We start from the raw sequence: 12,952 nt of genomic DNA, 5'->3' as shown, positions 1-12,952 counted from the left end.
GCACAGCAGATAACATCCCAGATATGAGAGGTGATAACTAGTCCTACTGCATAGCTGCAGTTGATTAACAAAGAAACACCTTTCGAGAATCACTTGGGCGTTTTCGTGATCTTGTGCTATAGTGTTTGTTATTACACTTTGAGTTTGCACGTTTCAACTGCATAATCAGAGGATCATACTGTCTGGTGACGGCAAGAAAACTTTAAACATATAACAACAATAAGTCACAGAAGAAAGTACACCACTTAGGCCATTTATCAGTCGTGGTCAGCTTAAACATGATTTTTGCAATTCTATTTCTGTGAAAAAAAGGTAGTGGACATTATCCCTTGTAAGCAGAGGGTAGGGTTAGTCCTACTTCTAACCAGGCCTAAGTGACCACCCCTCCTTTTTAGAGGCAGCCTCGATCTTAAGATCCCCGGTATGTTTTCTTAGCAACCAAAATGTATTTTATAGTCTTTACTCAGCAGACCATAAAAATGTCTTATTTTCAAGTGTTTTGTGTTTGAGTCATCTATGTTCCGCCTCCTTTTAACCTTTTATAGGATTTTTCAGCATATTGTTGAACCATAGTGCCACATGGGTTTGTCTACCTCCTCCGATTGTAGGGGGGACATCATTCACCAGTTTGGAAGATTTCTCATAGCGTTAAAAAACAATTAGAAACAGAAAGGGCTGGGGTCAAAAGAGAAAGTTGAGAACTGCTAATCTTCATTATTCATAGTCCTTCTCTTCCTCGTCCCAGTCCTACCACCCCTCTGATTGCTGCTTGTTTTGTTAAAGTATGTAAGGCCTTCTGACCGTTGTAAGGCCCACTACTAAACCAGCAAAACAGCCAACAGTAGAGTTTAGTTTCTAAGTTTGATTTTGCTGCCACTCCTATAGGGACATGACATGGAAATAATTCCTCTTCAACAAATGGCATGAAAATGTAATTCTAAAATAGGTTCAGTACAGCTGCTTCCAAAACACTCAGCAATAGTACTTTGTTGTGAGTGTCTGCAAGATTATAATTTATATAAACGTGTTGGATGGGGAACATCTATTTCCTCTTTGAAGTAATTGCTTATCATTTTTAAAGCATTTCCTTTTTCTTTACAGGTGTTTTTGCGTTTCAATACCTCTTGAATCAAGATGTCGGTGGATCCGATGTGTTATGAGGCCCAGTTTTTTGGGTTCACACCACAGACCTGTGCTTATCGAGTCTATGTTGCATTGGAAGGCTACCTTTTTGAAGCCATGCTGGTCGTTGAAAAGGTCATACTGAAGAAGCTGGAAGGTTTCCCTAGCTGCAAAATTAGTCAATTCGATGTGCGTCAAAGCACAGAGAAGTATCTTTGCTTCATGAATGACTGTTTCAATCAATTATTTGGTAAATTGGAATACGTACTCTTAAATCTGTTAAGAATTCCCAAAAATGCTTTACTTCCCGGGGACAAGGTTCACGAGCAGTACCCTTACAGCAAAGAGCAGGTGGAACTTCTCCAGAAGGAGACAGAACAGCTTCATCAGAAATGCAAGGATGAAGCGCTGGCCAAGCAGGCCTTACTGGCTGAATTGGAAGAACAGAAGGAGGTCCAGGCAGAACTGGAAAAGATTCTGAAGTGGTTTGATGGACTGGACAACATTTGCAGAGAGAATGGGACGAGTGATTTGAAAGGGAGCTTGACCGTAATGGCCGAGACCTCAAGGAGACTCAAACAAAAACAAGAAGAGGTTGATACAAAAAGTAAGCGACTGAAAAGTAATGACTCGTCATCCAGCCATATCGGCATGCGAACAAGGCAGCAGAGACAAGAATCTAAAAAGTAAACCTTGCTGTTTGAGCTGCAATAAATATGCCAATTTTTCGATTTGAATGCAGTGCTGTAAATTGCCATAGAGGACCTAGTTTGTGCAGAATAGGGTTGTCTGAAAGCACAACTCACCAGCCTGCTTGATTCCGCCAGCTTGATAGTATTCAGCACTACTGTACCCCAAATGGTGTTCTTGGTTTTCACTGGTGTAGTTTTTTTTTAATTAACTTTATCGGGCCAAAATATAGAATACAAACATTTGCATTGTTCACGGTGTTTGCGATATGGGCAAAGAATGCTTTTTTATTATTTAATGTCAAGCAGAGATGTGATGAAAAAACAGCACTTGCATATTTTGAAACAAAGTACACGAAAATAAATCACATTTAAAATGATTTCTGGCTACCATTCTTCAAGGGGGAGACATCCTATCTGGGCCTTAGGACCTTATGTGATGCAGAAAATTTGAAAAACAAAGTTTTAGGCTCTGTGGTTCTTTATTTCCGCAGAACTGGCTTAAAGAATCACTTGACTTCACTACAGAGACATTGATTAGCAGTTTACATATGGTTGTTGTCTGCAGACTTTATTTTATGGTTTGTTAGTTTCAGCAAGAGTTGCTGGCACCTGACTGATCCCACATGCCCATCCCTTCACCTTTACCATTAGTATCTGGGTGATTTGTACATATGTGGATACATTTTAAGCTCAAAATCCTAAAAAAGTTCATCTGTAGGCATTTATCAAATGTGAAGGAGAAAACAAATAATGCTCATTTGTATTGAATTATGATCACAGTACATTGACTTCAGATCAAATAGCGCCTGAAATCGAACAGAGCCCAAGCAAAACTTTTGATGCTGAGCTCTACCTACCACTTAAAAAATGTGTATGTAGGTCTACTCTCCAGGCCGAACTGTTGGGGAGAACTCCCAGGCATGCAGGGTGGTTTGCTAGGAGTTCGCAAACTCAGAACTCATGGACGGCTTACTCTTTCCCCTTCCCCAAAAGGAACGCAAGTCCAGACGGGCAGCAAGTTCAGCTGTGGTTTATTACAGCCAACAAACCAACAGGGATAATACACAGAGGCAAATCCAGGCACACTCAAAGAATACCGTCTCAGAGGTCAGTTTTGTACCATAATTACATCACAACAACGTCACAGTCTGGGCGCCTCTCCAGGAAACCTATCTCCACTCTGGATTTGGTGTTAAGTGGTAGTCCCCCCCCCCATAGTGGTCACTATAGAGGTTATTTTACTTGCTCTTCCCATGTCAGGTGTCGGGCCTGGACCATCCCAGAAAATTGCTACTTTGAAATGTTGTAGTATGTGGTCCTGATGATTGGTCGGTGCCCCCAACTACCCTCCCCCTACGGTCCTTAATCATTATTGGCTGAGCTGCTTGCACCCAGGCCTGGGATTCAAGGTGGTTCTCAGCTCGGAGTGTACCTGTTCAAGGTACTATGGGCAACTATGTGTCTGCATCATAACCGTATGAGAATCACTATCACCATGAGGCCGCTCCTTTCCCACCGTCTGACTTCCGCTCCGGTAGTAACAACTTTGTTGCAAGATCATTTTCTGATCTTTGAGACTGCGGCTCTTCTCAGCCTGCCAGTTTTTGGCTCACTGTCAGCCCTGCCGGACCACGTGTCCAAAGACCGTGTTTGGGAGCTCTGGAGCTCTGAATTAGTCTGCATTTAAGGAGAATGCTCTGGTGTTCCTTCAGTTCAGGGGAAAGAATGTCACTTGCAACATTGCGCAAAAAACTGAAAGGAGCAGGAAAACTCTAGCCTCAGAGAAAAAATATATTTATAATAGTTTATCAAAATTTATTTAAAGTGATACAAAGAATTGAAAACTGGTGAATGAATCACTAATTATTTTGCAATAATCACTTAAACATAGCAAAACAGCAGCAATAATATGCCTAAAATCGGCTAAAACATTGTCACACATACTTGCCATTCATGGTGCAACATTCAAACACAACTCACCATACCGTGACATACATCCGAAATACTGAAAGACAAGAAAACCGTACTAAAAACACATAGGGAAAAGGAATTCATAACTGTTCCCCAAAATGACAAACATTATTATTGTGTTCACAAACAATAGAATCAATTCTCATACAATCTTTTGTCAGGGTGGATCAAATAGAGAAAATGTGCAAAGATAACATCCCTATAACATAACTCTCGACCGGTTTCGACGTGTAGTGGTGATTGACACAACGTCTTCCTCAGGAGGTGGATGTTACCATTCTGTAAAAAAGCACACAAAGACATGGCTGTAAACTAAGACATAAAGGGCCTAAATCATTGCCAACTGTATGCCCAGTAGAATTAAAAAGAAGGAAAGACTACTGAAAGTGGTCTCAATTGTTTAAACCACACCAATTGGGTACCATATACACCACATAATCAGCATATATGGATTCCAATCTAACAGATGTCTATAACAGAGCCAGAGGGTGAGTGACTCCCATAAGAGAACCGTGCAGAGTGGCAACGAACCTCAGAACCATATTGAATCTGAAACAAATAAATATATATATATATATATATATATATATATATATATATATATATATATATATATACATGTGAGTGTAAACTCTGTCAGTATAAGCTACTATGCCTAAGGGCAGTTATTTCACTAACCTGGTAAGAACCAAGCTGCTGTAAAGACCAATGCAGAGTGTTGACGCTAGCCTCTCTGGAGATTTAAGGACTGTATCCTAACCCAAAATGAAACAGAAAACGCTAAATGAAGTGACAAGAAGTCTGGAATCTAAATGAAATGCCTACAGCAATGGGAGGCAAAGATGGAGGCTCACCTGAAAGCCGCCCTCCGGGGCATAGAAAAATCCAGAGCTACATATGTTCGAAATGAAAGAGCAGCAAAACTTTGCCGGAGAGGTCAAAGGCGTCTGTTTATACTGGAAATAAAAAATAAAATAAAAAAAGGGCAAAGAAACTCCATTAGGTTGCTGTTACCAAATGTCAAAGGGTAAATTACATCATCTTCGTATTTGACAAGCTGCATATAATAAATATGTAAAATGAATACTAGGATGCTAGCAGCAGTAACGCCCCAAAAGTTCAAGGAGCATTTGTGAACTCATGCATGACATACAAATGACTCCATTAGAACTGCTTGCTCAATTGCAATAATAAGGTGAGCAAAGGAGCAGATAACAAAGGTAGAAAGAACAATCCTGAATGAAGGTTGTTACAGAAACTGTAACTAAAGAATAAATGACAAAGAGGCTGAAAACGCGCTTACCTTCATGCAACGCCAGCCGTGTCTGACAGCATCCAAGTTAAAAAAAAAAGCGTACTCTTCACCCCGCAGTGTATTTAGAGTTGAAAACGCTGCGCATGCGTGTAGAGATCCTACACGAGAAGGCTGGCTACAGTCCACGAAAAACCAGAGGCAATCTTTTACAGAAAACTTGCGACCTTGGCAGTGGCCCTTTCCACACATGGCAGTTCTGGCTTGCGCGTTGGGTTCGTCTTAGCTTCAGCTTTCTGAGACCATTGTGGCCTACTGTGATTTCCCAAGCCATGGTTTGGTTTCTGCTGTATGTACTTTTCCATAGTATCCATAGGTTAGTAGATTATGGCTCTGTCAGGTCCCTTGAGTGCCCCTACCATTCCATAGGGTTATTTGCATGTAAGCATCTGCAAGCATTTATATTTGGTCTTCTTGATTCTTGTGGCCTTTGCATTTCTGTGAAAAGCTAATGGCAAAATATTAAACGTGCAGACAGTCTGTGCATGTCACTGTCCTCTCACTTCTAGAACTGTACGCATGTGTTTGTGTATTTGGGCGTGTGTCCCGAGTGTGTGGATGGCACATGGGCTTCATGTCTAATGCTGCTATGTCGTGTGGTCTCTTACCAACTTGATGCATGGCTTCTTGGCACTTAAGTCGAGACTGTCAATGGTGTTGTCTTTGGTTCCACTCTATGGGTCTTCGTCCACCTTGGGATTTAATGTTCGCACTGCTCCTGGGTTGTAAGGTTGACTGAGAGGGTATTTTTCATTGTACTTGTCCATGGTAGGTGCAGCGGTGATTGGTGTGAGCTTGTACGATTGGTGGTCATATTGTCTTTGGTTCTTCTTCCGGTTCGTGCATTTTGTAGGTGGGGGGGAACATAGCCGTATTTCGATCATCCCCCTTCAGAAAACTTCCTTCTTACACAAAAGTCTTAATTGTAGACATTGTCTGCTATTGAGAGCTCCTTATGGAAGCCCCAAATGGGAGCAGTGATCATAAGCTCATTCTTCTATGTGTGTCCGCTACGCGTGCAGCATTGGTGGGGACATTTGGAATTCTAAGTTTTAATTCACTAATGTTCTTTATGTGGATCTGTCATTTTTACCAGCTTCAAAGACAGAAGGCACTGCAGAACATATGATGGAGTTTGTATGTGACACAATGCAAGGTAATTACTAGCCCAAATAAGCTGCTCGGACTATCTTTAAGGGAGCTCATCTTGTTCATTGTTCTGTGCCTCACTTTTAAGTGTATAAACCGTCTATAACGTGCTTTGAAAATACATGTGCAAGGACGTGCCACCTTCACTCCAATCTGCCAGCCTAGGTCTTTTCTGAATTCCTCAATCTAAATATTTGATTAGAGTGACTAGACCTTTTCTTTCTCTGTCCCAAATTTTTGAATATTCTCCCATAAAACATTAATCTGAATGTCGTCTTTGATAACCATTACCAAACACATTGGCTCTTTTTTACTTTTCTGACCCTGTTTACTGAATGATGACGTGCGCACATTGATGTACTTGTGTTTGCAGTATTGCAAACTGTGATTAATTGAAATCACAATGATGTCAAATATAGTACCTTTTTTTCAAAATATTTCCTTCCTTTTCAGCTCAGCGTGTACTAAGGTTGGGATAGTTTCTGTTTTGAAAGATGGTATTCATATGGGTACCAAGGCGTGCACACATGCTCCAGCTGCAGTGTGGCCATTTGTTCATTCGGTGCACCTGTACGTTTCCATTGGCACTAATCCTGTAATAATAATGTAAGCTTTTAACATCTTTATTTTGAGTAACTATTCAGGGTTGTCTGACATTTAACATTGTTCAGATCCTCAGTTAAAATACTTTTAACTCCAGCAAAAGTGAGTACAAAAGTATTAGGTATTTCTTATGTGGTAGATACCACTGGGCACTTTCAGCAAACAAGAACCTGTTTAAAATAGCCCTCCATCTATTGTAGCTAATATGAGCTATTTACAAAGTGCTTTGCGTACCACAAAATGATTTGCCTTTTAGTTCCATGAATAATTGCTGTAGGAATTATCCAGCACGATGGTGCCCATTTATATCTGATGTTATGCATGCTTCCCTCGTTGCAGCCTTTTGGACCTTGCACCTGCAGCAGGCCAGATCTCTTTTTCTGATGGTCAACTCTTTGATTACAGTGTGATTGTATGTAAAGCAATTTTTTCTTTCATCCCATTTTCACAAGTTTATTAAGCAAGACAGCCTGTTTGAGATAAGGGCAATCACATCATCAATTTGAAATCTCCGGCTGCAGTTTTAGGGTGTGCTTCAAAAAATAAAAGCTGCCAAACAAGCTCATGGGTGCAGTAGTCTAGCCGTCTATTAACATGAGGACCTTTTCGTTGCCAGTCGAGTGCAGGACCGATCCTTTTTAAATTGGCAAGATGTAACAAAGGGCAGTTTGTTCTTTGACATTGTTAAAAAAGTGAACTCTAAGTCTTCCCCAAATTCCATCTTCAGCACTCCCACGGGAGACTGATAAATCATGTCTCCAGACACAGTATATGAAGTTCTGGAACATCATAGATGTCTGGAATTTGATCACTGCACTTCCTAATTTCTAAAACTGGACTTATCATTTCAAAACCCGTTCTTAATGCAACCTTCCACATGCTATGGATTACACATTTGGGATGCTTTACAATATGGGAATGTGTTTGCACTTCTAGATCTTCAAGCTGCTTATCATTTGTATCCCTAACATCAAATCTTGCAGAGATTCACAATGGGTGGCTGACATTTTCAGTCCAAATGTTTTTTTTTTCGTGTATGAAATTTCCCTTAAGGTGTTCATTAAGGTCCTAGTCCCACTGGTATCTCAGCCGTTAGTGGGTTCATTTGTACCCCTAATGTGATGACTGGCAGATCACTTCCTTTCCATGTTTCTACTGTTGGAGAATGTTCAAAGGATGTGTAACAGTGTTCAATCTTTTTGGAGAAACCAAAATAAGTCAAACCTAACACCAGTGCAAAGGATATTTCTCTGTATTGCAGACATATCCACAAAACATACATTAGCACAGAATAACACATGCCTCTGAAGAATGGCTTAATCATAATACAAGCTCTGCAAGTCACAAAAAATGTGTACACAGTGTTGCACTCTCCCAAGAAGTGATCTCCGAAACTCTTTTAATTCTGACACTAAATTCATGTGCTAATAAGTACAAATATCTCCTTACATATTAAGTGAGAACACCATTTTATATTTCTGTAATGTATTTCCAAACAAATCTTTGTTGTCATAAATAAGTTACATTTCCAGCTGTCACACAATTGTGTTCAACAATGTTCTTCATTGACCAATAGTATTGTGCCTATTACGGGAATATACACTTTAGATCCATGCCAAATATCCTGTATTTGTTATAATTTCAGCATGCCTTGGGTATTAACTCACCCTTCATCAGAAGTAACAGGTGTCAGGCTTTTTTAACTGTAAAAGAAAATCAAAGATTCTAGAACTGGCAAATTGATGATTCGGCTCCTGCCCTGAAAATCTTTGTTGATCTAATATGGCACATTCGGTTGACACCTCCGCCCCCCATCTTCAAGAAGATCCGGACTGGGGGTCTGCAACAATGTAATAGTTTTTGGGGAAGTCTCAGGCGAGACCACATGGCATGGAAGGACCAGTTAGGCCACTCATATAAGTGACCACTATAGGTAATACCACCCAATATAATGGGCTCTTAGGTTTTTGGGGGAGGGTTAGCTGATGTGACACTATTGTGCTATAAAAACCTGTGACAAAGGCTCAGAAGATATGATTGCTGGAGATTTTGTATTCCTGTATGATCCCTGTCTGTTATGGAAAATAAAAGCCAGTTCTAACTTGCCCTTGACTGAGTCCTCCATCATTGCCGGAGGAGGGTTTGTCGTGTATGGGACACTCTGCTGAACTGTGACTGTGTAGCACGAACCTCGCTCCTCTGGCATACTTTAGAAATTGGTAGCAGAGGACGGTTTGCTACATTCATTCGGCACGAAGCCGCCTCTCCCGTCGCAACGCCTGGAGGACTGTCAGGTGACTCACGGGCACAAGAGTCACACAGAGGTGCACCCCATGCAGAGGCCTCCAGGAGCTGCCTTGGTGAAAATCCTGCCCACGGTCTGTGAGAAGCCCAGCAGACTTGAAGGCCGGAGTGGCAGCTTTGGGGAGAGCCGGTGGCCGAGCAGCATCAGCAGCTCACGGAGTGTAAGTATTAACTCAGCCACACAGCAATTGAGGGAGCTGGTAAAAAGATGCTGGGTGAGGAGTGGTGTTGAATATTGTAAAGTGTTGTTTAGTATTGCTGAGTATTGTTGAATAGGTTATTGATGATGTTAGGGAACATTCGATCTATTGACTCAAGGGTACAGATGACAGAAGTTATGTAAGTATTGGATTTCCTGTGGGTTGGGAGTTGTAGCTCGGGTCATGGATGATGGTATCCCCGAGTATAGGGCTCAGTAAATGAAGATAGCTTGAACCGCGGAAGGGGTTCTTCTGGTTAAGTCTTGCTAAAACGTTTTATCTACAAGGCGATACTGTAGGTACAGATTGAGCATGTGAAATATTGGTATCCCCTGTTAGGAGGCAGGACGACGGCCATGGCTATAAGTTAGTTGTATTTGTGAAAATAGCGGTATCATTGGGCATTGGTATTGTGAGTTCTGTTAGTGGTTTATTTCCTTCACTTATGCATTGTAGAGGTGACGTCACCAGTGAGGTCTGTGTATAGGACTATGAGAGCACGAGGAGGTGCAGAAGAAAGGATTGGCGAAGTTGTGTTGTGTTGTGGCAGTGCAAGGAAGGCGCATGCGAGAGAGTACCAAGCGAGCTTGATAAGGCAGAGAATTTTACAGGGTGGTGCACGGAGTACGCCTAAGAAATTGGTTGAGAGACTTGTGATGTTGTGAAGAGAATTGTTATCTGTAAAAATGTGAAGGTGAGCAAAATAAAGTGTATTTAATAAATAGCGGTGGAAGTTGCGAAGCCCCGAATTGGGGTTGAATAAGTATCAAGAATAATGTATTGTGTAAGTAATGTGGGGGGACACCCCTCCAACATATGTGCCAGTGCCTTCCGTGATATGAGGACAACATTTGTAAATATAGCACAGTATGGACACGGGGCACAGAGGGTAACCTGCCTAAGCCGTGGCCAAAAGGTGGGAGCTTCTCCAAATATGTGCAGCAACCATTACGTACACATATACAAGAAGTCTACAAGGGGAAGAAGTTAAGCAAATGAATGGCAATATTTGAATTATGGAATATGTTCCAGGATGACGGGGGGGATGTGGCACAGGATCAATGGATGCTGAACCAACAGAAGACCCCGGGCGAAAAAAGCCCTCGGGCCCCCACTCCTCCTGAAGATGAGAGCGAAGGGGCAACAGCAGAAGCACAAGGATTATATCCAGCAAGGGAATTGAGAGCATCGGCAGGGTACACAAACCCAATATTTGCACATACAGCAGAAGGGAGAGGCAAAGCCAGGCCGGACAAACAGCGGCAGGAACGGAGAGCGCAGGAGGCGAAAAGAGAGAGTGCAGCGAGATCCAAAATTATGTAAAGGGGGGTGACCTGGAAAGACTGGAGAAAATAGTATCAAACGTGTTGGTGGGAGGACAAATATTGCTTAAATTAGATGAGAAGACAGCAGTAGAAACAGGAGGCCCAGCCAACAAAGCAGGGGGCTGTAAGGACACGGGTGAAGCGAGGGAATAGGCAGAGATAATGGAAGAGGTAGACCGACGAGAGAAGGAGGATCGCGAGAGAGTGCGAAGGGAGAGACCAAAGAGCAAGAACGCTAACAAGCGATACGTAGGCAGCAAGAGCTTGAGGAAATGGTGAGGAAAAGGGAGGACGAAGAAAGAGAAAGGCAAGTACAGATAAAGAGGGAGAAGAGTAAGTTGGAAATAGAGCGGCTTGTTAGAGAGCGACGGTGCAAGGAAGAGGAGTTGCGTGCTGTGAGAGAAGTGAGAGTAAAGTTGGGTTTAGCACGTTTTAACGATAACATGGAGCGGGAAGAGCAAGTGGAGCTAGAGCAAAGCAAGAGATATGATAGGGCAGCTATGCTGCCGAGCAAAAGCAATACTTTGTTCTCCATGAGGGGGGACTGCGGATGATTGACATAGAAGAAGGGCAGCGGGAGGCATAGCGTTGAGAAGGTTATGCTTCCAAGACAATATTGATGATGACGGCAGAGACGCTGAGTCGGATGATGACTTCGGAGTAAGTGAGGACGAGGGACTAGGACGGCCTGCCAGAGGGAGCTTAGGGAAGGGTACAGACCGAGATACAATAGGGGGATTAGACAAAGACTAGGGTGGATTACCGGGTGACAAATATGAGGGCACATCGTTCTATGGCTGTATCGCACAGCGCTGATAGCGTCACTACGTATACACAGAGGCTCAGGGACCTTCCAGCGCGCAGGAGGGGAGAATTGGTGAGGGCATTCACCAACGCTAAAGACAAAGACAACGGAAGGCTAGATGGGGAGGTGAGACTGACACAGTTCCCCTTACTGGAGAATGGAGCGGGAGACCTCAATACATACCATGGCAACAGATAGACAAAGACATCTGGAGGTGTAAACTACCCTTGTTGACTGCGGGAGCAGGAAAATGGATATAGGAGATGGAAAGACTAACCGCAGGCCAGACATTGGCGTTGGGGGACATGAAAAGCTTACTCTCAGCGATTCTCGGAGAGGACGCCGATGACGTATGGAAAAGGGCCGATTACCCAGGAGTAACCGCCCAGAACACGGCACACAATGGGTTGCCGTTTAACAACTGCCGAGCAGCTATATGGCATGCTCTAAGGGTGCAGTACCCGGACACCTCAGACATTAGCGCAATCATAGCACGCAAAGTGGAGGAAGACGAGGACCCCTTAGAGTATATCCAGGTGATTCAAGAGAAATGGAGACTTGAAACGCGAGAACTGTGGCACAAGACAGTGGGTTTATTTGATCAAATACTGTGTCAAGGGTTGCCAGATAAAAAGCGCAAAAGCTACTCAAGAAGTTAGTGGGGATGGAAGCAAAACCGTGGTCAGAAATTCAAGTCACCATAGTACACTATTGCAGGCTAATGCAAGAACACGTGAGAAAAAAGCACGAGGAAAGAAAGCTGGAGAAGGCAAAGTTAGTGCAGAAGAAATTGTCAAAATATGCCATGGAAGGGGCAATGTTGACACCCACTGGAAGACCAAGTGCACCACAAGCGCAGTATGTACCGCCGCCCGCAGGGGAAGGTTTCATGGGGCTCGGGATGTGCATCACGGGTTTAGAGGAAGAGGGGAGCCCGCCTACGAACCGTGGGTTCGGGCACCCAACTCAACAAGTCCCAGAAGCTTTCCCAGGCAAATGAGTGAACCATCTCAGTGTTGGGTATGCAGACAGATAGGGCACATACCCAGGGTGTGTAGGAGCAGAGGGGGGATGCAACAGAATGGGGGAATGCAATATCAGCCAACATATCAGGGGGAACAGTCTGAGTACTATGCTCAGGACCAGACACGACGACAAGGACAGACACTGAATGCATAGACGCAGTCCTATGAACCCATGACGCAGACACCACAAATGCAGATGCCAGCGCATCCATACCCACAGATACAGAATAATACGCAACCACTGTATTCAGCATAACAAGGCGATGGGACACAGGCGACCACAGACTCCATGGGAATGACTTCCATTCGAAAACTAGGAGGGACTACCCTGGTGGGGGAGGGCAACCCATTCGCAGGGAATGGAATGTCATTATACCCTCAATAGGACAGCCCACAGACAGACCCAGTGCTCAAGATAAGATTTTGAAGTGGGAGTATTTTACT

At 43.2% G+C, this 12,952-nt stretch overlaps 1 protein-coding gene across 2 annotated transcripts in view; it reads left to right on the top strand.

The window, feature by feature from the left end:
• Positions 1-2,191, top strand: part of MIS12 (MIS12 kinetochore complex component) — a 30,473-nt gene extending 28,282 nt beyond the window's left edge. For both annotated transcript variants that reach the window (XM_069614597.1, XM_069614596.1), the window contains exon 2: positions 1,102-2,191. In XM_069614597.1, coding sequence (XP_069470698.1) covers positions 1,135-1,812 — 678 coding nt within the window. In that variant the 5' untranslated portion in view covers positions 1,102-1,134 and the 3' untranslated portion in view covers positions 1,813-2,191. The remainder of the gene's footprint in view (positions 1-1,101) is intronic.
• The last annotated feature ends 10,761 nt before the right edge of the window (positions 2,192-12,952 follow it).

Source organism: Ambystoma mexicanum, chromosome 9, assembly GCF_040938575.1.
Source record: "Ambystoma mexicanum isolate Mex_15411 chromosome 9, UKY_AmexF1_1, whole genome shotgun sequence".
NCBI lineage: Eukaryota > Metazoa > Chordata > Amphibia > Caudata > Ambystomatidae > Ambystoma > Ambystoma mexicanum.
The sequence above is the reverse complement of the archived record's forward strand: the minus strand, read 5'-3'. Positions and strand labels throughout refer to the sequence as shown.